General features: G+C 45.7%; 1 protein-coding gene across 2 annotated transcripts in view; it reads right to left on the bottom strand.

The window, feature by feature from the left end:
* Positions 1 to 9,722: 9,722 nt before the first annotated feature.
* Positions 9,723 to 26,877, bottom strand: part of GREM2 (gremlin 2, DAN family BMP antagonist) — a 108,678-nt gene continuing 91,523 nt past the window's right edge. The window contains exons 1-2 of one of the 2 annotated variants that reach the window (XM_080824613.1): positions 13,107 to 13,130; positions 9,723 to 12,622 (exon numbers count right to left, since the gene is read on the bottom strand). In XM_080824613.1, coding sequence (XP_080680739.1) covers positions 12,115 to 12,621 — 507 coding nt within the window. In that variant the 5' untranslated portion in view covers position 12,622; positions 13,107 to 13,130 and the 3' untranslated portion in view covers positions 9,723 to 12,114. Of the gene's footprint in view, positions 12,623 to 13,106; positions 13,131 to 26,877 lie in introns of those variants that run through there. The other variant, XM_080824612.1, reaches the window with a different exon arrangement.

Below are 26,877 nucleotides of genomic sequence, written 5' to 3'. Positions count from 1 at the left end.
CAAAAACAGACACACACAGACCAATAGAATAGAGTAGAGAGCTCAGATATGGACCCTCAACTCTATGGTCAATTAATCTTTGACAAAGCAGGAAAAAATATCCAGTGGAAAAAAGATAGTCTCTTAAATAAATGGTGTTGGGAAAATTGGACAGCTATGTATAAAATAATGAAACTTGACCATTCTCTTACACCATACACAAAGATAAACTCTAAATGGATGAAAGACCTCAACGTGAGACAGGAATCCATCAAAATCCTAGGGAAGAACATGGGCAGTAACCTCTTTGACATTGGCCACAGCAACTTCTTTCAAGACACATCTCCAAAGGCAAAGGAAACAAAACCAAAAATGAACTTTTGGGACTTCATCAAGATAAAAACTTCTGCACAACAAAGGGAACAGTCAACAAAACAAAGAGGTAGCCCATGGAATGGGAGAAGATATTTGCAAATGACACTACAAAGGGCTGATATCCAACATGTATAAAGAACTCCTCAAACTCAACACCCCAAAATCAGATAATCTTGTCAATAAGTGGGCTGAAGACAATGAACAGATACTTCTCTAAATAAGACATACAAATGGCTAGCAAACACATGAAAAAATGTTCATCATCATTAGCCATCAGGGAGATTCAAATTAAAACCACATTGAGATACCACCTTACACCAGTTAGAATGGTTAGAATAAGACAGGAAACAATAAATGTTGGAGAGGATGTGGAGAAAGGGGAACCTTCTCACACTGTTGGTGGGAATGCAAGTTGATGCAGCCACTTTGGAAAACAGTGTGGAGATTCCTCAAAAAACTAAAAATAGAGCTACCCTATGACCCTGCAATTGCACTACTGGTTATTTACCCCAAAGATACAGATGTAGTGAAAAGATGGGCCATCTGTACCCCAATGTTCACAGCAGCAATGGCCACAATCGCCAAACTGTGGAAGGAGCAGAGATGCCCTTCAGCAGACAAATGGATAAAGCAGATGTGGTCCATATATACCATGGAATATTACTTATCCATCAGAAAGGATGAATACCCAACTTTTGTATCAACATGGACGGGACTGGAGGAGATTATGCTGAGTGAAATAAGTCAAGCAGAAAAAAATCAATTATCATTTGGTTTCATTTACTTGTGGAACATAAGGAATAATATGGAGGACATAAGGAGAAGGAAAGGAAAAGTGAATTGGGGGGAGTCAGAGGGGGAGACGAACCAAGAGAGAATGTAGACTTTGAGAAACAAATTGAGGGTTTTGGAGGGGAGGTGGTGGAGGATGGGTGAGCCTGGTGGTGGGGATTAAGGAGGGCATGTATTGCATGGAGCACTGGGTGTGGTGCATAAACAATGAATCTTGGAACACTGCATCAAAAACTAATGATGTACTGTATGGTGACTAACAGAACACAATGATAGATAGATAGATAGATAGATAGATAAAATGAAAGTCGTGGCTTTACGAAGAAGAAGTCCTATAATGCCTGCAGTGTAGTGTTCCCAGTTCACCAGAACGTGGCCCTTCAGGGGACTCTCCGATGTGTGTTGCTTGCGCCCTGCTATTGTGTCCAAGTAGCTTTTCCTTTCAGTCCAGAGGTCCGCACTGACTCTCTGCCTGCTGGGGGCTGTGCTTGCTCTCTGTGATGTTAATGAGACCCAGGCACACTGGCTTGATCACTGGGGGATCGTGATCGCAGAAAGGCTTGGGGGTGGGACAGCATTATTAGAAAAAAAATTTTCAAGTTTTTATTTAAATTCCAGTTAGTTAATAATATTAGTTTCAGGTGTCCCCTAGAGTGACTCACCATACCACACCTGGTGCTCATGGCAAGTACACTCCTTAATCCCCATCACCTGCTTGACCCTTCGGCCCACCAACCTCCCCCGCTGGAATCCATCAAATATTAGAAAATCTGCACGAAGCTGCTAGTCGTAGGCCATATCCTCCGCAGCCGGGTGGGCGTGAGTGGTGGCGGAAACAGCTGGGGGCGCGCAGTGTCTGTGCGCGGGGCAGCTGGGCAGGCTGTGTGTGTGGCATTAGCAAAAGTGCCCTGAGCTGTTAGTCCTTGGCTGGATCCCCTAAAGCACGGTGTCTGCAGGGGCATGCTGTGTGGAGGCAGAGCCTGGGCAGGGGGCATGTGCAGCATTAATAAAATCTGCGCTGAGGCCAGCAGGCTTGGAGCCGGCAAGCCCTCAGGAGAGTTCGTGGGCAGGGTACCCTGTTAGCTCTTAGGTAGCAAGTGCTGGCCGGCACCACCTCCTGCAGACCAGAGGGCTCCGTGTTTATGCTGGGGGGCAGGGGACGATAATGGAAACTGCCAGCTACTTTTTCCCTGGAGAAGTCCCCCAACACTCGCCAAATCTGTATATCTCCCTCCCATGGTGCACACTGTCACTTCTGTGTTGCCTCTCCACGGGCTGTTGTCTCTTTAAGGGCAGGGACCGGGCTGTCACTAGCCCTCCAGGCTCATCATCCCGTGCTGCTGAGTCAGCTGACTTCTAAAACTTCAGGCTCCAAGTCCTGCTGGTTATAGAAACTCTGGAATTCAGCCCCTCTGGACTTCAAGGCCAGACGTTGTAGGGATTTGTTTTTCCTGTGTGGTCTCCCTGGTGCTTTCTCCTCTCTGCACCCACAGTGCCCTCCTCCTGCGGGCAGCTGCAGACCACCCTCTTTGCCCTTCCTAACCTCTCAGATGCGGCTTTGTCTCTACATTTAGTTGTGCAGGGTGTTCTGCCAGTCTTTGGATAGCTCTCCAGTTTATTTACTTGGAAGTGAGTATTATCTTGTTGTAAACATGGAATGAGGGGATCTTGGGGTCCTCGTACTCTGCCGTCTGCCCAAGGGAGTCAACGCATATTTTTAACGTTATATGTATTATATACTGTTTTCTTACAATAAAGTAAGCTAGAGAAAAGAAAATGTTTTTAGGTAAATCATGAGAAAGAGAAAATACACCTTGCGGTACTGTCCTGTATTTATTAAAACGAAGTTCACGGGGGCACCTGGGTGGCTCAGTCAGTTAAGTGTCTGTCTTCTGCTCAGGTCATGATCTCAGGGTCCTGGGATTGAGCCCCACATTTGGCTCCCTGCTTAGCTTCTCCCTCTGCCTGCCTCTTCCCCCCTGCTTGTCTCTCTCTCCCTTTCTCTGACAAATAAATAAAATCTGAAAAAAAAAAAAAAAAAGTCCATGTCTAAGTGGGCCTGCACAGTTCTAACCTGTGTTGCTTTCAAGGGTCATCTGTATTTCCAAAGGTAACTTTGTCTTCTGTTCCCTTATTCTGTGTCTCTGTCTTGTGGAAGTCTGAACTGTCTTCAAGAATTTAGTCAAGTTTTTTTGCTTCCAGCTTGTCACTTAATTCCAGTCCTATTTCTTCAAATGGGACAGTTTTATTAAGATTATTCCACTATCCAGACCTAACATCTCTAAAAACCCAAATCATCACCTCACTTGCTTTGGGTTCTCCATCTGTGACACTAACATGATCCTCTTTAGTAACCAATTCTGCAAATATGTCATGTATTTGTTTCTTCCTTTCAGATTCAATTCTGAATCTGGCTCTGTCTGCCCCTAATCTTCCATCTAAGTTCTTATAAGCGCCTCTGAGTTGGCCTGAGTATAGATTCTGGTCCCTCCAGTCATCTTGCATGTTGTGACTAGAAGGATCCTTAATCAAATTTGTCAACATTTTCTATTTCCTATAAAATCAAATAGAACTTTCTTCACTTCTCTTTCAAGGTCATCCACATTCTTTACTCTGTTTCTCCCTCCTCCCGCAACCAACTCCCCACCCACACCCACCCCCAACCCCTGCCAACACACATACTAAGGATCCACTCAGATACCCCATTAGGGCTGATGTACCCATCCCATCTCACACCATCTTTTGACCCCAGTGAATTCGTCATCTGCTAATGGCTCAAAACTCATCCCTTACTAAAAGTTACCCTTAGTGAAAGAGAATGCATACTCTTTCCATGGGATGTCCTAAAGCCAGTGGCTGGTTGATGGGGGATCCAAACCCTTGTCCTCCAGGCTGCCCTTTGGCACAACTCCGAACCCAACACCACAACTTGGCATTGGAGCCAATGAGGCGTGAACCACAAGCAGATTGATTTTTCTGCTGTCCAATCCTATTTCCTCACTCCCTTATAGGTCTGCGTTCTGAAATTACTCCCCAATAAGCCTTCTGCACAAAAAAAGTTGTCTCAGAGCTTGGGAAACCAATCTAAGATAAGCAGTTCCAGGAGTGGTCCAGAAATTGTACCCTACAACACGATTTGGAGATGGGTCCCTTGCCCAACTACCAAAGATGGCCCCCGGCCGGCTGAGCACGCACTGTTAGTATTTTCCCCAGGAGTAAACTGACGTGGGATGTTGGTGAGGAGACTCCCGCCCGCTGCAATACCTTCAGTGCTTAAGAATTGCAAAGTACACGGAGGAGCAAGATGGCGGAGGAGTTGGAGACGCAAATTTCGTGGGGTCCCAGGAGTTCGGCTAGGTAGTTATCAAACCATTCGGAACACCTACAAACTCAACAGGAGATCGAAGAGAAGAACAGCAGCAATTCTAGGAACAGAAAACCGACCACTTTCTGGACGATAGGATCCAAGGCACCGTCGGGCCTTTACTCCTTAGCAGGAACCCTACAAGTGGCAGATCCAGGGAGACTTACCTTCCACATCCGGGAGGAGCGGCACAGGAGAACATTGGAGGAATCGCCTGGGTTTGGAGACTCCAAACGGGGCCGTGCACCAGAGACAGAGACGCTGGGTCACAGGCCGGGGAGCTGGGAGCGCAGCGGGAGACGGGAAGGACCGATGGCTTTTCTCCGAGGCGCACTGAGGAGCGGGACCCGAGCTCTCGGCTCCTCCGGCTGGAGACTAGGCGGCCGCCATCTTCATTCCCGTCCTCCAAAGCGGTACGGAAAGCGCTCAGGGAACAAAAGCTCCAGGCGCGGAGCAGATTGCTTAGCCCCGCCCCTGGCAAGGGCGGTGCGGTTCCGCCTCGGGCAAAGACACCTGAGAAGCTCGGCAAGGGCCCTTCCCGCAGAAGATCAGCGAGAATGTCCAGCCAAGACCAATTTCACCGATCACTGAGAACTGCAGAACTTCAGAGCTAAGGGAACACAGCACATAGAATTCATGGCTTTTCCCCCATGATTCTTTAGTCTTTCAAAGTTAAAATTTTTTAATTTTGTATTTTCTTACTCTATTCTTTAAATTTTTCCTCTTTCCTATTTGAACCTTTTTTAAACTATTTTATCTTATCAATACCTTTTTAAAAATCTTTTTTAACTTTCATTGTAATGTCATATTCTATCCCTTCATTGTATTCAACCTTATTTTTTGTATACATAGAAGTTTTTCTTTCTTTAAAATTTTGGGATACGGTTTCTTCTAACAGATGAAAAAATACCCTAAATATAGCATATGGCTTTGATCTAGTCTCCAGCCTAATCACATTCTCTCTCTCTTTTTTTTTTGTTTTTTTTTCCTTCTTTTTTCAACCAACTTCTTACCTTATCAATCCCTTTTTTTAGAATCTTTTAAAATTTTCATCTTTACAGTCATATTCCATCCCTCCACTGTGTTTACTCTTATTTGTGTGTGTGTGTGTATATATATATATATATATATATATATGATTTTCTTTCTTTAAATTTTTTTTAAAAGATTTTATTTATTTATTTGATAGAGATTCCAACTAGTCGGAGAGGCAGGCAGGGAGAGAGAGGAGGAAGCAGGCTCCCTGCTGAGCAGAAAGCCCGATGTGGGCCTTGATCCCAGGATCTTGGGATCATGACCTGAGCTGAAGGCAGAGGCTTTAACCCACTGAGCCACCCAGGTGCCCCTCTTTCTTTAAAATTTTGGGAGGCAGTTTTTTCTAACAGACCAAAATACATCCAAAATCAAGTGTGTGGCTCTGTTCTATTCATCAGTCCAATCATTCATATATTTTTCCCCTTTCTTCTACCCTCAGTTTTGGGTCTCTTCTGATTTGGTTAGCGTATATTTTTCTAGGGTCATTACTGCCCTTTTAATATTTTGTTCTCTCATTCATCTATTCTTCTCCGGATAAAATGACAAGGTGGAAAAACTCACCTCAAGGAAAAAAAAAAAAAAAAAAAAGAACAAGAGGCAGTACTGACAGCTAGGGACCTAACCAATACAGACATTAATAAGATGTCAGAACTAGAGTTCAGAATAACCACTATCAAGATGCTAGCTGGGCTTGAAAAAAAGCACAGAAGATACTAGAAAATCCCTTTCTGGAGAAATAAAATCCCTTTCTGGAGAAATAAAAGAGCTAAAATCTAGCCAAGTTGAAATCAAAAAAGCTATTAATGAGGTGCAATCAAACATGGAGCCTCTTACTGCTAGGACAAGTGATTTACTCTTCTGCCTCTTGTTCTTTTTTTTTTTTTTTTTTTTTTTTTTTTTGAGGTGAGTTTTTCCCCTACTTGGGATGTGCTGGGTTAGCTAAGGGATAAGATTAAAGCCACTGCAGGAGCCAGGTAAGTAAGTACGGTATTGTGTCCCGAAGGTGCTAGATCAAGAAGGGGGAGCAGAGTGTAGGTGTCACCATGGGAGTACTCCCCCATGATTCAGGATTTAACACTGTGACAAATACCCCAGGGACAGTGATAAGGTACTGGCATGATTCTTAGAGTACCACAAACACTGATCCACATTTAATGAAAGAAAAATGTAAGAGCTTCTATGATAGATGGTGGAGGAAAGGATCCTCAGGCTCAGAGAAAAGGGCAGGCTAAAATGCATTCACTGTATAAAGCTAAAAAGCCCACCAGCCAATGACAGTCCCAGGAAAGCCTATGTTCACCAAAGCAACGTTGCCTGTGCTTGTTTTGGGAGCAGCAACAGTGCGAGAAGCTCAGCTGTCTGGAGCCCAAGGCTAACAGTAGGAAGAGATGCTGTTAAAAAACTAGGCTCCCGGAAGAACCCGAGAAGAGCAAGATCTCAAAATAATATAAGCCAGGTACCAGTGCTTAAGTTTCCGGAGTATTGTGGGCACAGTTGTTGCAAAGAGTTATGGGATTGGAGTGGCATCCACAGAGTCCCGACTGGGAGTTGATTCATAGAACACGGTGCTCCTGGATATGAGAGATGGGCTGCCAGCAAGGATACTACTTAATTTATATAGTCGAAAGAAATCAATGACGGATTATCAGAGACAGAGGGCAATATCTCAGTAAGAATCACGATTCCTTGCTCAGTTTCCAGATCAGATTGGAACCCACTGACTAAAGGAGGGGCTGATTCTTTAGAAGTCAGGACCCTTTAACACCAGGGCAGATTTATTCATTTGTTATTCTCTTGGTACTTAACCAGGGGAGTTAAGACTAGTTACTCAGGTAAATGTGCTGTGTGGGAAAAGAGGAATCCTCAGAACTTCTGAAGATTGTTGAACATTGGTTCTGAATTTACACAAATCCCTGGAGATGCAATAAACCGACATGGCTCCCTGTTAAAGGGAGGGGGATATAAGGGCCATCAGAATCCTCGCCAAAGTCTGGTTCTCAGAGGGCCCAGTAGTCTATTGACTACTCTGCTGGTCTTACCCCTAATCTCCAAATGCATAATTGAAAGGGACACCCTCGGTAGTCTGAAGAACCCTCACAATGATTCCTTGATGTCTTGAGTAAGAGCTATTGTTGCAAGGAAGCGCAAGTAGACGTTTCTGAAACTTCCTACCCCAGAGGAAAGAGTGAATTTCCAAACAGGGTGGAGTAAACTAATGAAACTTTCAGAGAGTTGAATATTGTGATAACTTCTACCGTACCCCACGTATTTCATCAGGTCAGCTCCTGCAAAAATCAAATAGAATATGGCAGGTGGGAAGACAGGAGCCCCTGCTGCAGCTACTGTGCTCAGTGTATTTTTCGCTTATTTGGTTTTGGTTTCGTTTTGCTAGAACAGATTACAATAGGCTCCAGCACTTGATCTAGCAAATGTGTTTCTAGCCACACCTATGAGGAAGGAGAGGTGGATGCTATTGGCATTCCCATGGGATAAACGATGGTTTATGATCTTGCCCTCAAGTCTACCCAAGTTTCTTATACCCTTTATCAAGATGTAATCTAAAATAACCTGGATTTTATGGGCATTCTGTAAAATGTCATATTGATTGACCATATGATCAACAACATGTAATAGGACCAGATGAGAGATATGGGGCAAGTATGTTGGAGGTCTTGGTTTATACATAATATATACGCCAAACTCTGAGGTTTATACACTATAAACCTTAGAGAATAGGTAGTAAATCTTACAAAGGTTCATAAGACTTTTGATTACAGACAAGATGGGGTAGATACATTCTGCCGACTCCTCCCACTAAAGAGTTTATCAAACATAATAAGGCCCTAAAAGTTGAGGGGGGCAAGGCAGATCAGGTAGAAACCTCGAGATCCAAGGAATGACATTACAGCTGTTTCCCTGCTTTCCCCACCCTCAACTCTCCTTATGTATCCGACTGAGTAGTAGAGAAATCAGCAACCCGGAAATGCCAATGGATATAACCATCATCACCACAACAAAAACTACTTGGTTTCCCATTTTTCTCCTTTGGTAAATGGCTTGTGGTGTTTGAGAAGTAGTGGCAGTGAGATTGGGGGAAGAGGGTGGGAAGGGTGGTGGAGGTTAAGAAGGATTCAAATTATAACCTGACGATCAACAAATTTTAGCTGTATTTTATGATTTGGTCTTATTGGTTATCTCCTATGTAGAGCTAATCGTCAGTGGTGATAGGTCGATCATCAAATGAGCTTTCCAGGAATACATACATTCTAAATTGTTCACTCAATAGCAAAAATTCATTTTCATTGACTTTATAACTTAAAAATCTATTGGCCGGGGTGCCTGTGTGGCCCTGAATCGGGCTCTCTGCTCAGCAGGGAGCCTGCTTCCTCTCTCTCTTTCTGCTTGTCTCTCTGCCTACTTGTGATTTCTGTCTGTCCAATAAATAAAGAAAATCTTTTAAAAAAAAATCTATTGGCCAACTTCAGAAACAACTGAAATACCTTAACTTCATTTAAGTGGAATGTTCTGTCCCACCTAATAAACTAAGATAAATTATTTATTATTAAGTTAAATTTAATTCCTTTGAAGTCCATACAGTAAATCAACCATATACAGTTTTATTATAGTGTTTATTGTTTTATTGGCAATTGAATTACTTGAAGGGGATATAAGTCAATTCATTGAAAAATAGAGACACTGTGAAATTGAAAAGCATTTAAATTAAGAAATGTTGAAGCACGTGAAAAGTGAATGTGAAAATGGACCAAACTCAAGGCAAGTTCTGGCTTGTCGATGAGACAAGGGTGGTGCCCTGGCCATTCCAAGGAAGATGAACTTGTATTTGCAGCAGTTTCTCAACCCTTCCTCATTCATTTTTTCTTATTCAAAGAACACAATGAGAAGAGCTCAAGATTTCTGTCTTCAGCTGCTGAGTACTCTCTAAGAGGCTTAGAAATCGCCCAAGACCAGGGTTGAGAGCCATCCCCATCACCTCTGCTCCTTGAATGCCTGATTCTGATTCTCTTTGAAGACGCCAGGTCCCAGAGGAGGCTGCGTGTCGTAGGCTAAGGGTTGAACTCACCGTGATGGGACACAAGCCCTCTGAACACACAGTGCTCCCTTCACGGCCCACGGAAACAAATGCTGAATTCCATTTTTATCGCACATCACACCAGGATCACAAAGAATCCTAGAGTATCTTTATTTGTTCTATAATTTAATAGTACACCTATAAAATAATTACATTATACTTAGAGCTTTTCTTCATTTATAAACAAACCAAAAAAAAAAACAATTAAATACAATTTGAGCCATTATAAGGTAAACTTTGTACATAGAAGAACCCCCAAAAGGAGCTTAACCCTGCAGCATATCATATTGTTTCCATTGCTACACCCACAACCGGGTTCAAAGAGAGTGTACTCATGTGTGTATTCTGTGAGTTCATAGCTTAATCCTTCCTCTATCTGCGTGGGTTATGTGTTAATAAAATGACAGGGTTGGCTTTGCAGTCAGCCAGAGAATCCCATCCACTCCCAACCTCCTCTACTCCACTGGCCTCCATTTCAGTCATGTGGACCTCCTTCCTTCACAGATTTTCTGCCGTGTGTTCTGCACTGCGTCTAACTTGAGGTTTTCCATTTCAGGCAAAAATAAATTCTCAACTTGGACATGCTCTCTGTTCTTTCTTCCCGTCCCAAGGTTCCAGCCTTCAAGGATTTCTGTTGAGTTCTGCCTCCTGATTGAGGGCTGTCTATCCCCCATTTCCAAAACCAATACTCCCCTTTACAATAGCATATTGTGCTCGGGTCTCATGGAGTTACGGGGTAGACAGAAATGAAACCTGCAGTTCAGGGGCAGGAAAGAGATTCAGGGACACGCCACACCTCGCTCTCCAGGTGAATGCCCCTAGACCCCCCCATCAGGAAGCCTCAGTTCCCCAAGCCGTTTGTAGAGGGTCTCACAAACCTGGAGGTGGGCCTTTCTGAGTGCCCTTGGCAGCAGCACATGAGACTCGGTGCTCAGAAATGACCAATGAAAGGTTTTCAAAGTTTGCTGATTCCCACCAATGGCATCTCATTCACAGTCATCGGATTCCACAAACACTACTCACAGGGAAGACTCTTGTGGGGCAATTTAGCAAAGGGACTCAAGGTAAGTATAATTTTGCAAGAAAATAAATTATGTCAGCTTTCTTACACCAAGAGACCTCAACATATAATCCTCAACGATTCATTATAAACATGAAACGTAAGCTGATGTTTGATCGTCCTTTAAAAAAAAAAAGCCCATTCTTTGAAAACGAAACTTCTGTAGGATAGCATAACTAGATTTCTATTCTATATATTTTATCTTTTACTTCCTCCTACAGCACAAAGTGACCTGATTCCTTATATGTTTAAATAGTTCTCTCTTTTAGCAGGAAATATTTTTTGTTTCGGGTCACGGCAGTAAAGTGGTATAGCTTCTCACGGCACATACGACTGTTAAACATCACGGGGCTTTTAAGTTCCCTGTGAAAGGCTCCCCAGTGAGTCCCCTCCCAACACCCATCCGTCCCAACCCACTTCCCACATTGTGCTGCAATGATTTATTTAGTGAAACAGTTTTCACTGTAAGATCACAATGTGAGGTCACCTGCCATCTCCCTGCCCAATGTAAGACTAGGTCTGGACAGTGAGCTGCTGACCGGGCATTATTCCTGAGCTCAACCCCCATTATTCCTGAGCTCAACCCCTGCCGAGCCTTACTCAGAACCGTGCTGCAAAGCCAGAGTCCGAACTCGTGAGCCGATACATGGATAGGTCTACAGCGCTTCTGCACAGCCCTTTACAATACAGGTCAGTTACAAAACCAGCGTTAATACGGAGACCTTTGTGTGTGATAATATTCTAATTGCAGCGATAATAGCATGCACACCAGAGTTCATCTGAGTCCACAGATGGGGGGCGGGGGGAAGTGAGGAAGAAGAGGTGGTGGTGGCTGGGGGTGGGGAGAGGGCGGCCTGCCGTGAGCAAGGTCCCCAGGGAAGCCCATTTCATGATCCCAGTGGCTCAAGTCGTCTTCTCGGGGAGCGGGCTCGTTGGGAGAACCTCCCCTTCCCGCGCGGGGACGCGGTCCAGGCCCGCGCCGCAGCAGCGCGAGGGCGGCCCTCCCTTCACCGGGCGGGGGCTCCCCCGGGCCCCGCGGCACAGGGCCGAGGGCCGCGTCCTTCACTTCCGCGCGACGGGAGCTGGAGTGTCGGCGGAGGCCGGGGAAAGACGCGCTTTTCCACATGGTGGAAACATCTACGCCAGAGCGGCCGCGCGGCCCCCGGAAGGTCCCCTCTGGCCGCCGGCTGGCGCGGAGCGGGTTTCCAGCCGCGCCCCCCGGGCCCGAAGCGCAGCGCGTTGGGGGCGCGCAGGGGGGCGCGCGGGGGTCCCGCGGTCGGCCGGGACGCGGCGGCGAAGCTCCCCTGGGGAGACGCGCGGGCCGCGGAGGGGCCACCGGGCGGCGCGGCGCGGGCTCCGAGGACGGAGACGAAGGCGGCGGCGGCGGCGGCCCGGGGAGCTCGCGGGGAGGCGCGGGGCTCACTGCTTGTCCGAGTCGCTCAGGTTCACGGACATGCACCGGCACTGCTTGACCTTCTGGATCTTCTTGAGTCGGAAGGGAGGGTCCATGCCGGGGCACTCGAGCTCCACGAGGACGGAGGTGACGCGCTGCGGCTTGCAGAAGGCGCACGACTGGAAGGACTCCTCCTCCTTGCGCACGTGGCGCGGGATGTAGAAGGAGTTGCACTGGCCGTAGCAGAAGCGGTTGAGGACCGTGCGGCTGCGGCAGCCGTCCTCGCTCACCGTCTGCCGCAGCGGCTGCGTCTTGCACCAGTCACTCTTGAGGTACTTGCGCTCGGTGACCACCAGGGCCTCCTGGCTGGAGGCCAGCACCTCCTTGATCTGGTGCTGCCATCTCTCCGAGTGGTTGCCGCTGCCGTCCTTGTAGGGCGACGGGATGGCGCCCGCGGGCCGGTTCTTCCGGGCCTCGGCCGCCTTCACCAGCACGGCCACCAGGCACAAGGACAGGGAGAGCTTCCAGAACATCCTGCGAACGAGAGAAGAGGGAGACGGGTTGGCTGGGGCGGCGCTGGTTTCAGGAGAGGAGCTGCTGTCGGGGCGGCGGCTGCAGGGGAGACGGCCCAGGCCCCCTCCGGACGGCGGGGACGGCGGGGACGGCGGGGGCGCCCTCCGAAAGGCGACGCGAGGGGCGAAGGGGCGAGCAGAAAAGAACACAGAACACTCCCGGGGTGGGGGGGCTGCAGGAGAATGACAAGGCGAAGGTCGCCAACAACAGCCCGCGCGCGCCGGCCGCAGTGCCAGCCACCGTGACTAGGCTTCCCTGCGTCTTCATCTAGTGGGTGACAAGTCCTGTCCCACGCACATCACGTGTATTCCTCATGTGATCCTCAAAGCACGTCTAAGTTGGCGGCTATTATACCTACATTGCAGCGAAGGAAACTGAGGCACGCAGACGTTAGGAACTGGCCCACGGCCGCACAACCGCTAAGGAACGTCCAGGAGTCACGCACCTGTCTCCGGAGCCACCAGAAGGAGACACGGATCCGATCGGGAGTACCAGCAAAAAGAAAGGGCAAGGGGGTGGGTGTGGGTCACAAGCTTCTTTAAAATGAGTATTAACCTACGAATGGACACAGACCGGGGAAAGGAATATTTACACCTCTGGTAACTGTTAGAAATAGAAAAGTACATTGAACCTCTGCACAAAGATATTCAAGTTAATTCAAGAGAGTCATGAAGTAGAGTCTAGGAGCGGAAACCACTTCCCAGTCGTGAATTAAGAACTCTCCAAGGCCCTTATGAAAACTGCCTTAGAGAAAGGCCGTTATTAAAACTGCCTTAGAGAACGCAATGGTAACCGCGTGAATAGATTCTGCCTTCTGTGTATCAGGGCCTCATGACCCAAGTGTGCAGGGATGGGAGCTAGAGAGGAGCTTCCTTAGAATCAGGTCTTGCAGGAAGCAAACCAAGTCTGCCTGAAAGATGGACTTCTTTGAAGCTGAATTCAGTTTCCATTGCTCTATTTCCATTAATCCCCTCCAGGGACAGCAATACCCTCCCCCACCCCACCCCCCCAGCAAAGATGATCTCTATCTGCTGAGGACGGCAGCTCCTTCGTTATCCTTGTCATCCTCACCACCACATTCACGTTTATTCATTGCTTCCCTGGATACCTTACCACCTCGAGAACTGCACGAGACTCTCATTCCTTTAACATGCACACACCAAAGTGGCATGTAGAAATCATATATATATATATATATATATAATATACATATACTATTATATAGTTCTAGAATGCATACTACACATTTATATTTAATTTTTATTTAATATTAAATTTATTTATATTTATATAATTTATATAAATATATAATTTATAATAATATAATTTATATAAATATAAATAAATTTAATATTAAATATATTAACCTCCCTGAACTATTATCAATGTCTTACATATATTTCTGCCAATAATAATAGTTAGTATTTATTGGTGTTCAAAACCCATCCCTCTTACATTTTCTTTTCATGTATAAACATATCAGTTCTATGAAATAGGTATTCATATTTCTCCCACTTTATGGATTAGGAAACTGAGGCATGGAGAGGCTTCACAACTTACCAAGATCCAGCATGTGAAATATTTGAATCCTGGCTCCAGGTGAGGGTAGCTATACTATACTAAAAATATTTGTGTTAAGGGGTACCTGGGTGGCTCAGTTGGTTAAATATCTGCCTTTGGCTCAGATCATGATTCCAGGGTCCTTGGATCGAGCCGTATGTCTGGGCTCCCTGCTCAGTGGGGAGCCTGCTTCTTCCTCCCTCTGTCCCTGCTTGTGATCTCTCTCTCACACTCACTCACTCCCTCTCAAAATCTTTAAAAAAATCTTTGTGTTAAAATATCCACGCTAAAATATTCCTATAGGTCATTATTGTTAATCTAAGTGTAAACCACAAGAGGCTTCTGGAAACCACACAGCAGAGAATTCCTTCATTTATCAAGTTTCGCTGAGTATTTATTCTGGAACAAACTCTGATAAGCCTTGAGAATTCCAGTATCTCCCTCAGAGACAAAAAAGAAAGTTCTTCCAGTGTTGGACGAGCCCTGACAAGATCTGCTCTCCCTGTTCTCATCCCATGGACCTCATCGACACTCTCCTACTTGCTCTGCTCCGGCAACCCTGCTCACCTTTCTGTTTCCAGAATGTATGTGGCACTCTTCTGCTCTCGGGCCTTACGTTTGCCTTTCCCCTGATATCGACATGGCCTTCTACCACCGTCTTCAAGTCTTTGCTCAATTATCGCCACCTTGGTGAGGCCTTCATGGGTGACTTCAGCACAGCCCCGCCATTCACTGTCTCCTTCATACCTGTTTTGTTTTCCTCCATGGCGCTTAGCATCCGGGAAGAGAGTACTGAAAGATCTTATGGATTTTTGCACCGTCTGACTTCCGCAACTGGAATATAAGGCCCAAGGAAGAAGGACCACCTGTTTAACCATACTGTACGTCCTGCACTCAGAACAGTGCCTGGTACAAAGTAGATACTCAATAAATATGTGTTGAAGGACACACAAATACCATGCCCTTTGGCATGCAGATTATGGAAGCACAATGGGATAGGTTTGCACGGCCAAGAACATCTGAACCACTGGGATGCTTTAGAATGTAGATTCCTCAGCTCCACCCCCCAAAACACCCCCAAATCAGCAGAGTCGAGGTGGACTTTGAGATCTGTGTTTCAAAGAACTGCTTCTGGTGGCTTCCACGGGCCAGTGGTGCAGGGGATAGTGGGGACACAGGGAAAGAGCATCAATCGGTTCCTCCTGGACGGGGAACAGGAGAGGCCCAGGAAGTAACAGCTAACGAGTGTCTTAGACTCCAAATAGGATTCTTCCAGGCGGTGACACTGCCAAGAGGGCAGAATTAGGTAAGTGTAATGACAAGAGGCAAGAGAAGTAAAAGTATTGAGAACGGAGGAGGGAAAAAGGGAAAGATCTTCTTTTTTTGCAAAAGCATTTTTGGGCAATACAATCTGAAAATCTGAGGCCGAACTATTAAAGAACTTTCCTCATGCCTCCTTAGTTCCACACATGAATTGTCACATGAAAATGGCCACGCTCCCAGCAGATTCACGGCAAGCACTGAGTATTGGACTCATTCAAGTCACACAGCTTATTATACTTGCAGAATGATTTGTGATCTCAATAGTCTCTTAAAAAGAAAGTATGTTGGTTCCATTTTAATAATTTCTAAAATTATTAACATTCTGAAAAAACACAACCAAAAGTTTGCAAGTCCCAGCCAGGAAAGATTTACAGAGTCAGCCTGGTCCTCAACCCCCCTAGTTCCAGGAACAGCTTCACAGGCATCTTTGATAGGCTCAACGATGCGTGCTTTCATTCAACAGGTCCTAGCTGTTGTCAGGGAGAACAGAATTAAAACATGTTCCGATCAGTTTGGGGCAAAAACTCTCAGATTCACAGTATTAGATGTGATGATTAACAACATGCATTCTTTGAACGCTTTGAAACATTTTCACATCTGGCAATCACCCGGAGAAGCTATGCTTCCCCAGAACCTAGGAGGAAAGCAAACCGCCCATTTGCAAGAGCAGGAAAAGAGGCTGATGATGTCGCTTGGTGGCTGGGGCCAACTGGGGGTTTCCTTCCCTCCATCTCGTTTCTTTACTCCTTCACGCAGAGCAACGGGAACATCGCCAAGGATCCGGAATCTCGGTGTCAGGACAGGCAAGGAGACAAGACGTATTTTGCTGGAGTGACCATTATGCTTTTCACTCCAATCAAGGGCACCAAAGCAACTGAGTTTTTGCTCACAGCGCATCTCCTCTAGCCCTTATGTGGGGGGGGGGGGGTCCCCAGGGGAGAGAACATGCATGCCTCTTTGTTCAGCTGGCTAACTCGCTCGCACACACACACTCGCACACACACACTCGCACACACAGGTCAGTGGCTCCACCACGCCCTGAATTTAGCCCTCAGAGTCTTCCTTTGTCTTGAATCACTTTGCTACTCAGAGAAATGGTTCGCATACAATTAACCTCTCAGGAGCATTGCCATCATCGTGGGTACCACAGCACGAACATCGTTCATTTTATCCTCACATCTTGTGTTTGGCTTGTCTCAGAAGAAACTCGTAAATAATTCCTTTTGGTTTTATTAACTATCCTTGGGGCCTGACAATGTCGTCAGTTTGCAAGGGGGGCCAGGACCATAAATGCCGATCCGCTAAGCAGCGTGGGTTGGTCAAAGTGGGTTGGGTAGAGAGAGAGGAAGCAAAAGCACTTTCCTCTTAAGTAATGCCCTGGGGCCTGGGCTTTCTTGGTGTCAGAACAAGGGCTGCACAGGCCGGGACAGTACAGAGGCCGCTAAAGGATCACTGGCCGTTTCCTAGAATATCAGCCTTTTCTAGAGCGATAGGCTCTTGAGTCGGAATGCCGCCTAAGTTCTAGGAAAGGCTGCGGCAGTGCTGGATCCTCCCTGCCAAAAGGTGTAAGTGACCGAGGGTCAGGGGTTCAGCTGAGCTGATCAACTCACTCCCAGCGCGACCTTGTTGGGTTTCGAGGTCAGTTCCAGGCAGTGCCGGGCTGTGCGTGAGGGGCGAATGGGATGAGGCGCGAACATTTTCTGTGACCTACGTAAGAGTTCTGCACATCCTTGGCAGGTTGGAGGGAATCACCCAAGGCTGCCCATGGGCAGGCACATCTGGGATAAACTTGCTCCCACGGCCCAAGGGAAAACAGAATCCGAATCCACCAGCGAACTCCAAAAAAAAAAAAAAAAGCCCCTTAACAGTGTTAGAATGCAACGATTATTTTTATGAATTTTACTACTAGAACCTCAACAGCCAAAGGTACTTCATCCGTGACATGAAGCCTTTGTTTGGGAGGCTGTGGCTGAGCTCTCCAGCTAGAGGTGCACGTTCATTGGCTCGGGGAGCACCCGCTTACGTTCAGCAACTGTGATCTGCGGCACGCGATGGCCCGATCTGCACCCTGTTTCCGTAAATAAGGTTATACCGAACATAGCCGTGCCTGTGTAGCTCCATTTTCTTCATGGCTGCTTTTGGGTTACAAAGACAGAGTGAGTAGTGGGGACAGAGACACACCCCACGAAGTAAAACATATTTACTGTGTGGCCTTTCACAGAAAAAGTTTGCCGAATTCTATTCCTAACTTTTCCTCTCCCATTCACTCATTGCTCTCCCTTTCCTTTTGTGCGCTCTGGCTAGAAAAGTAGCTCTGCATTTTAAAGTGTCTAACTATGAAGCACTTCAAACATAGAGCAAGCTAGAACACATAATGAACCCTAGCTGCCCACCACTGAGGTTAAAACAATATTAATAGTTCCAATCTTTATTTTGCCATCTCCTTCAATTTTGAGAGAAATAAAACAATATAGGTAAAGCCAAAGTTTTGGTCTCCTATTCTTCTGCTGTTGCTGAGATGACCAGTGTCCTGAGGTTGATTATATAATTACTGCTAGTGCTTTTCCGTGTTTCCTGGTATGTTTTGTGTATGAGGGCATGTCTGTGTGCATGTACGTGGCCTTCACGTGTATATATACTACACTCTTGTTGAGCAACTTTTGTTTTATTGATTTTATTTTATTTTACTATATTGCATTTTATTTATTTGATTTTTGGAGTACCTTTTAAAATCAACAATTGGTGTTTGAGATTTTATACACGTGGATGTTTTGAGAAGGGTCCATTCACCTCCACTGCTGAATCTCAAAGCACAGTTTGTGCATTCGCCTTTCTGGGGGACTGTGAAGTTGCTTCTACTCTGTCACTGTTACCAACAGGGCTGTCCTGAACAGTTTTGTGTGTGTTTACTTATGTCTACCTGTTAGAGGTTTACTAGAGGAGACACGGAGAAGTGGAAATGCTGCATCACGGGTTATGTACAACTAGAGCTTGACAAAGTTCCGTTGTTACCTTCTAGGTGCTTGCACCAGTATTCTCCCCCCAGAGCAATCTGTGAATCCCTGCTGCTGCACACACTTGCTAACCCTTGGTGTTACCAGATTTATGATGTTTCGCCCATCTAGGAAGTTTGAAATGGCATCCTATTATTATTATTTTAATTTGCATCCTTCTGATTCCAAGTTAGTTTTTCACCAAGCTCAAATACTGTAGTTGTACACTGAAAGGGAGTGATTGCAACTTACTGTAAGTGGAAAAATGAAAACATTAGGAAAGGATGGGCCCCTGGATGGCTCGATCATTAAGCGTCTACCTTCAGCTCAGCTCGTGATCCCAGGATCCTGGGATCGAGCCCCGCACTGGGCTCCTTGCTCGGCGGGGAGTCTGCTTCTCCCTCTCCCACTCCCCCTGCTTGTGTTCTCTCTCTCACTGTGTCTCTCTCTGTCAAATAAATAAATAAAATCTTTTAAAAAAAAGAAAGAAAAAGAAAACATTAAGAAAGGAAAAATAAGTACTAACTATAAATCTTCTGAACTTCCTATGAGAAAAATAGGCAGTGGCTTGCAATTTCAAAGCAGAATGATCAGGGCATCCCATATGACTCAGAAGTTTGAAATCCAAATGGATTCGTTTACTTTTCCAAGTGACATTGTCTGAGTGGAACACTGACTATCATTTTGTTCCAGGAGAAGTTTAATTTCCTCTGGAAAAATTATATTATGTTTTTAAAAAAGGTTTTTAACCAAAGAAGAAATGATACTATCATTACTTACTTTGACTTCTGGATAGCAAGTGTATCATTTAGGAATTCGTAATCAGAGTTCTTAGTCTTTGAAACAATCGGGATAAACTCAGTCTGGGAAATGTCACGTTGGGGTAAGATGGCAGCAAAGCCATAAGTTGAGTAAGAAAATGGATGGGGAAGCTCTTTGAATGCTGTGAGCGTCTACACACATGGTTGCTTTTCTCAAGAGTGGAACCACTTGGGAATGAGAGTGAGAACATGGTTTCTGGGCCTGGAGCTGCCCATCTCGTGACCCTGTGTGACTCACTCCTAAGCTTCCCTGGTCCCCGTCCGTAAAATGGTGTTAATAGTACTTGCCACCCCCATTCCATGTCGCTGCTATGAAGAATGTGGCACTGAGATCCAGTCATGGTCCAAGTACTCTCAGAGCGAAAAGAACCATGTGTTTTATTTGAAAGGAAGGAAGAAATTATGAGCGATCCGTTAAGGATTTTATAGCCGGTGGCATTGTTCTCTGCAGCCACGAGGCAGAACCTTTATTATGATGACGATGATGATTTTCAGATGAAGATTTTAGGCTGCGGCTCAAGGGACTCGTCATACTTCAGTGATTCTGCGCTTCTCTATCTTGTTCCTCAAGTCTTCTTCAGACAGTCTTGTGTGTTCAGGGTGAGCTTCTAAAACAAAAGGCTTCCCCTTCTCTGACAGCAGGGTTTGGATTTTCTGTCTGTGTATCCATAAAAATCTAAAATGCACGAGCAAAATCAAAAACATCTTGACCACACGCCTGGTCAACAAACTCTACTTCAAGCTACCTTGCTTCACTTGTGTGACAGTGGGGAGCGGTGGGACCTTGCACGTAGGAAACCCTGACAAAACCATGTACCCCCTTTTCACTTCCTCTGGAACTGACGACACAAGTATTTTTATTCCTTTTCTTTAGTCTTTTGATGTCTTTCATGGATTTTTCCTTCTCTGGCTTCCTCTTAGAGGTTAATAAACCTGTTTTCTCCTTCCTCACCTTCCTACTAAGAATTTCATCCGTGCCAAGATTTTAGCCACCAGTTGCTATCTACTCAGGACTCCCAGACTCTATACCCAGCTGCCTACCGAACATTCCCTGGATGCCTTATAGGCACCCCACGTTTTCTAGGTCCCAAATCTTATCCTGTTTTTTCACTCAGCGCCTCTTCTGAAAGTTACTGTCTCAGTGATGCAGGATTTATCCTTTTCCCCCAGGCCAGAGAGCTGAGAGCACAGGTCCTGGCTGATTTGCTACCTGAGAGCCAATGTCTTCATTCTTCTTGCTAACAGAAGCACAATGTTGTCCAGGAACCAGAGTCCAGGCTCTTCATGGGCACTTCTACATACCGCGGAGTACAGAGTTGATAGGTCCTACTCAGTGACTAACAAGATATAGGAAAGACCCTCCTGGGAGAGGCTTTTACTCCCTGATAAAAAAAGACAAGCCAGAAGAAGTTACTGTTCTGGTCTGGGTTGTGCTTGTGCAAGGAGACCGAGGCCACGGCAGCCCCCAGCGGGGTACAGCATGGGATGCGAGTCAGACCTTTGCAGCATAAAGCACAAAAGAGAAAGCCACCGGATTCTTGATCACACGGGTAAGCCACGGAACCGACCATCCCTACAGCTGCTCATCTCTGGACTTCGAAGTTGTCCATTAAACTCATCAGTATTTAAATCACTTTCATTTGGGTATGGAGAATACCCAAACTTATCTTCTCACATATTAAGCCCATTGTCTTGGTCTTAAATGATTGTCTTTCTTGCCTCACTGCTGAACCCCACTGTTACGACTTTGGCTTGGGTCCTCATCTCCTCACTGGCCTCCCAGCCTCCAAACTCACACTCACATCCGCCTTCCAGGCTCGCATCAGAGGAGATCCTGACATGCAGATCTGTCTCTCTTATCCCCTTCAGTCTTCCCTCGCCAGGTTTCCCATCACACACCAGTTCAAAGTCTTTGGCACAGCGCATAAGCCTTCTGTGACCTTTGTCGCCTCTCGTTTCATCATGTTGTCCCGTCACAATAGCGCATTATGCCTGAAACGCACAAAACTACGTGTCCTAACGTGCAAGGTCGTTTTCCACCCACGAACATTTGCACGGCTCTTTCTCTTGCCTGAAATACTGCTTCTTTGAACACTACTGGGTATTTAAGTTTCATTCAAATTCCAGTTCCGTTGTGACAGCTTCTGTGCTCCGCCACCCCACCCCTTGTGCCCTTTGTCGCTGCTGTCCTCACACCTGCCTCATCACAGCCAACAGGCCGCTGTCTGTATTTTCCCCACTCGAGAGTATGTTACTGGAAGACGTGATACTTAACCTTTGTTTCCATACTGACTTGTGGTTGGTCTACAGAATAGTTATAAATGCTTATTTATGTATGAATGAATGAAAAATGGAATGATTACATAGGTTTTGGCTACAATGGCACAGATGAGAATGTTTTTATTTTTTATTTATTTTTTTAGAATGTTTTTATTTTTAAAAACTATAAAGAAGAACTTGAAATTGGGTTAACTCTTCAGTAGCAATAATGCTTTTTTTTTTTTTTTGCAATAATGCTTTTTATGAAAGCCTTTCATCATGATTTAGTACATACCAAGCTATCAAAATCAGAAGTCAACATAACTACTAAAAGTGGAACGATGATTTTTTTTTTTTTTACAATCAAATAGATGCCTATGATTCAGTAGTAATACTCTTGCAGGTCCTCATCCTCGTTTTATTTCAAACTGTGTCCGCCTGTCTTTGCTCTTGCTGACACTGACCTGAAGTTCATGTCTTCTGCCCATTTCTTTCTTTTGTCTTTTTTAAAAGATTTTATTTATTTATTTGACCCAGAGAGAGAGAGATTACAAGCAGGCAGAGAGGCAGGCAGAGGGGGGGGAAGCAGGCTTCCCTCTGAGCAGAGAGCCCCATGGAGGGCTCGATCCCGGGACCCTGAGATCATGACCTGAGCCGAAGGCAGAGGCTCAACCCACTGAGCCACCCAGGCGCCCCATGTTTTTCTTTTAAAAGATTATCTATTTATCTATCTATCGATCTTAGAGAGAGCGCGCATGCGTGCATGAGCACAAGTGGGGGAAGATGGGGGATGGGCAGAGGGGGAGGGGGGAGGAGAGGGTGAAAATCTCAAGCCGACTCCAGGCTGAGCGCGGAACCCAAGGTGGGGCTCCATCCCCCCGCCCTGAGATCACGACCTGAGCTGAAACCAAGAGTCCGGCCAACTGACCGAGCCACTCAGGCTCCCCTTCCCCTCTTGATCTTAACTTGACAGGTTTTGGGTTTGAGAGCCTTTCTTCTTTTTAAATACTTTCTGAATTTATTTTAGAGAGAGAGAGTGCCTGCGGGTGCCCATGTAGGTGGAGGGGCAGAGGGGGAGGGAAGGGGAGAGGAAGTGAATCTCAAAAAATTTAAACTGACAAGATTTTCAGAACTTCAAAAGTTTGAGAAAGGACAGGCGCTCGAGTGATGCAGTCCCTAAGGGTCCCGCTCGGTTTGGGCTCGGGTCATGGTATCAGAGTCGTCAGATTAAGCCCCTCCTTGGGCTCTGAGCTCAGCCTGGAGTCAGCGTGAGATTCTCTCCCTTTGTGTCCCTGTCCCCATGTCCCCATCGGCCCCTCCCCTTCATCCCCGCTCAAGGCATGCGTGCCTGTGCCCACACTCTCTTTCAAATAAATATATAAAATCCTGGAAAAAAAAAAAAAAAAGCCTTTCAAACCCCAAACCTGTTATAATGAGATAAATTCTATGGGGGAGAACCAGAGAGAAATACGAATTCAAGGAAAAGAATAACATCACATTTCCTTTCAGTGTTTCTACATGTATTTTTTAAAAATGTGTAATAGTGGGCATAAAATATAGCTATGGTATTCGGCTATTACAGTATTTAGATTCCTCTGGAGACATTAAAAAGAGTATTATAACTATCATCTTTTAAAATATCAGTGTTGCAATGTTCTTTAAATGATATTTCCTGCAAATTTGTATGTCAGCGAGTTTGTGAGAGGTTACATAGATTTAATAATAGATTAGTAAAAATGTGTATAGACTATTACACTAAATATGTTATTATATTACTATTTCTAAACACAAGAATTGTGTTAACAATACCAGGCAAGAAGAATAATTCGTCCTTGAATTCTCTGATACGTACATATTTTATGTCCCCAAGTAAATGTTATGAAGAGAGATCTCAGACTTTGCTTCTCTCCTATTCTTGTACTCATGTCTCCCAAGTTCTGCAACCTCTTTTCTGACAGTTTTTCAAAACACTCTGTTGGCTAATGGGTCCATAGAGAACTGGAAAGTCCCATATTAAGTAATTTAATTGAAACAAGAAGTCTGGTTCAGTTGCTGTTAAGTCTTATGCACCCTGCCCTTTTCATGTTAGCTCCTGAATTCAACTGAAGCTGAATTCAGACAAACTAAAGGGTAAATTCAAGGCTCTCGACCAAAGAAAACAAACATAACCACAGACAACCAGCAGACTCATGCCAATGGACATGGAGTCATGGAAAAAATAAAAGGAAAAAAAAAAAAAAGGAAAAATTAAAAAGTGTCAAAAACTTATTTCAAATGAATACTAATACCCAATACCCAAACCTGTCTTTTTATACACCTGTACCAGGCGGCGCTTTGACTAACACCGTAAGCATTAACTGGTTTGTTCATTCATCCCATGTGTTCTACGCACCTTCCTAGGGGACGGGATACGAAGATGAGTAAGACATCGATTTCATGCCAGGAAAAAGATAAATGAACAAAAAGTGACATTAACCTTGGAAGTAGGAGACCAGTCAGCTGTTGGAGTCATCCGTGAAACAAACAATGGGGGGGGGGGTATAGCTAAGGGGCAATGGTAACAGAAGAGAAGGAAACATTTAAGTCCTTGAACTTGAACGTGTTGAAGGGATTGAATGTACAGGTGGATGGGGGGAGACCGGGACCCCTGGGCATCCGCCCCAGGCAACAGGAAGGTGGAGACCAGGCCGGCTTTCCCAGGACGGAGGACGGGAGAGGAAGAGCCGGGGAGAGGAGACAGGGCGGCCTCCGCACACAGGAAATCTGTCGGGTACAAGGAGGGCCTCACAGGCTCGATCTGAAGGGATGTCATTCTGTGGGGTAAGAAGACCGAGAGGAGAAGTGAGCAGCGGCTGGAACTCGGGTATGAGCTCTTCCAGAGACCGAGGACAAGGCAACCTACAAAGGAGGCCGAGAGAGGGGAGAGATAGCCAGACTGTGAGAAGTCGGATGAGGGAAGACGGACGCGTGTGCCCTGCATCGAGCGCCCCCCAGTCTTGGGGCAAGGAGTTTTAGCGACATAGTGGGGTGAGGGCAAGATTGCAGAGGGGGGAAAGTGAAGGTAATACGCAATGGATTCTGACTTTCAGACCTTAAAATGTTGGTAAGCCGTCATTATCTAGCCTTCCAAATAGTCAACAGTTTACTCTGAGTGAAGTCCAAGGACCAACTGGAAAGGACAGAAAGTACTTTCTGAACCGCAACATCGGTGACCCAAGCGATTTCACCCCGACAAGGACCGAGCTGATGCCGGCTTGAAGTTCCCGATGCGCCTTCCGAGATTTCTGTTGATTTTCACATTTAATCTTCTCCCCCGAACACCTAAGCTTCTAGTCCCCTTCAATGGAAAACTCCAGCAGAGCAGAGATCAGTCTGTTTTAACCACTACCATGTTCCTGGAACTCAGCCCAGGTCCCAGCGTATAGAAAATGACCAATCAATATTTATTGAATAAATGAACAAATGTCTAATATTTTAGAGAAATTACAGATTTCATAACTGCTGGTATTCAAACAGCCAGGATACAACCTATGTTTGAGAAAAAGGAAAGCCCGAGAGATTAGGAACCAGTCCTTTGCCTTTTATTTGGGAAATAAAGTGACTGTAAGTGTACCATTCACGCAGGAAGTATTTACTGAACGCACATGTGCTCGTGATATGTTTGGTGTCCATTCTGCTTTTTATAACTCTCTGTTTAGATCTTTCCTTGGATCAGCCTAATTATAAATAATGTAAATAAAAAGGATCCTTACTGAACTTTCGAAGTAAGTCTAGGGCATGTTTCTTGTTAACATCAAATAGAGCCAGTCATACCTTCAGCCAACCTTATCAAATATTTTCTAGGATATAGTTTCCAAACACAAAGATGGGCACATTTTTCTATGGAGCAAGTTCTACTAACAATATCCACTACTAGCATTCAATACGAATTCACTATAGGACTCTTTTTCTTTAATTAGTGGTCCTCAAACCTCATTATGAACGAGACACACATGGGAACTTGTTAAAAGTGTAGATCCCAGGACTACATACTGCAGGAGTTGTGATTCCCAAGATTTGGGCTGGAACCTGAGAAATGGCATTTATAAGAAACATCCCATATTCTGAAAAACACAGCCGAAACTATTTGTCTAAAATGAAATTATCTGCGCTCTGGTCCACTGCCCAGGGTCAACTTCATTAATTATATCCTCATTAATAAGGATCAGAGACTAATCCAGGAATACGCAGCAATCAGTGTTAAAGTTAATTGAAATTCAGAGCTAACGTCTCTTCTTTCTGTGAGCAATATCCCCATGTTTAGAGCAGGGGACTTCTTTCATGGTTTGTGACAGGAAGATGTGAGGGAGATGATTTGCAAGTAATTGTGATGTATGTTTCCACTTAGAATGCCTTTCTTCTCGAGCCCATGTGCCACGGCTTTGGCAAGCTCCGTGGACCTCAGTGTTGGGAGGGATCCCTGCACGGAGACCCCAGGGGAGAGGGTCTGCACCCGGGACTGGCCACTGCGACGCAGGTGTACTGGAGGTTGGCAGTCGCGTAACACACGGAAGCCTGCAGCCCAGGGACCAGCTCTTCTGATTCTCATGACCTGCCTCCCCTCCCCTCCTTCTACTTTTCCATGAAGTCTGGGGCTCTCTCAGGCTACACACGCGGACTGGGAGCCTCAAGGGCTGGAGAGAAGCCATAACAAGTATCAATTATGGAGAAAGGGGCCACATACAGAAATCTGCATATTTCATATGAAGACAATCATAGGCATTTGGGAGAGGCGCTGGCGATGGCAGTGTTGGGTGACGAGGGAGAGCGATCGATCCCTTAGAGCTGCAGTCAGTGCCCGAGGGGCTGTCGTGTGGAGGACACAAGCCTCGCCTGCCTTTTTCAGAGCAGGTGACGGTCCACAAGCAGCTGCGCCAAGGCCAAGTGTTCTTACCAAATATGTACATTTTTTAAAAAACGGATTTTATTTATTTATTTGAGAGAGACAGCCAGAGAGAGAGAGAGAGCACAAGCAGGGGGAGCAACAGAGGCAGAGGGAGAAGCACCTCTGAGCAGGTCTCACCTGGTCTCACCTCTCACCACGGAGCAGGAAGCCCGAGGCGGGGCTCCATCCCAGGACCCTGGGACCATGACCTAAGCTGAAGGCAGATGCTTAACCAACTGAGCCACCCAGGCATCCCCAAATGTTTAAAAAGACAACAACGAAAGCTTTTTAAAAAGTGACTAGTGTCAGGGCACCTGGGTGGTAACCCACTGAGCC

Source organism: Martes martes (genome assembly GCF_963455335.1).
Source record: "Martes martes genome assembly, chromosome: 15".
Classification (NCBI taxonomy): Eukaryota; Metazoa; Chordata; class Mammalia; order Carnivora; family Mustelidae; genus Martes; species Martes martes.
This window is presented reverse-complemented; position numbering and strand designations above follow the sequence as displayed.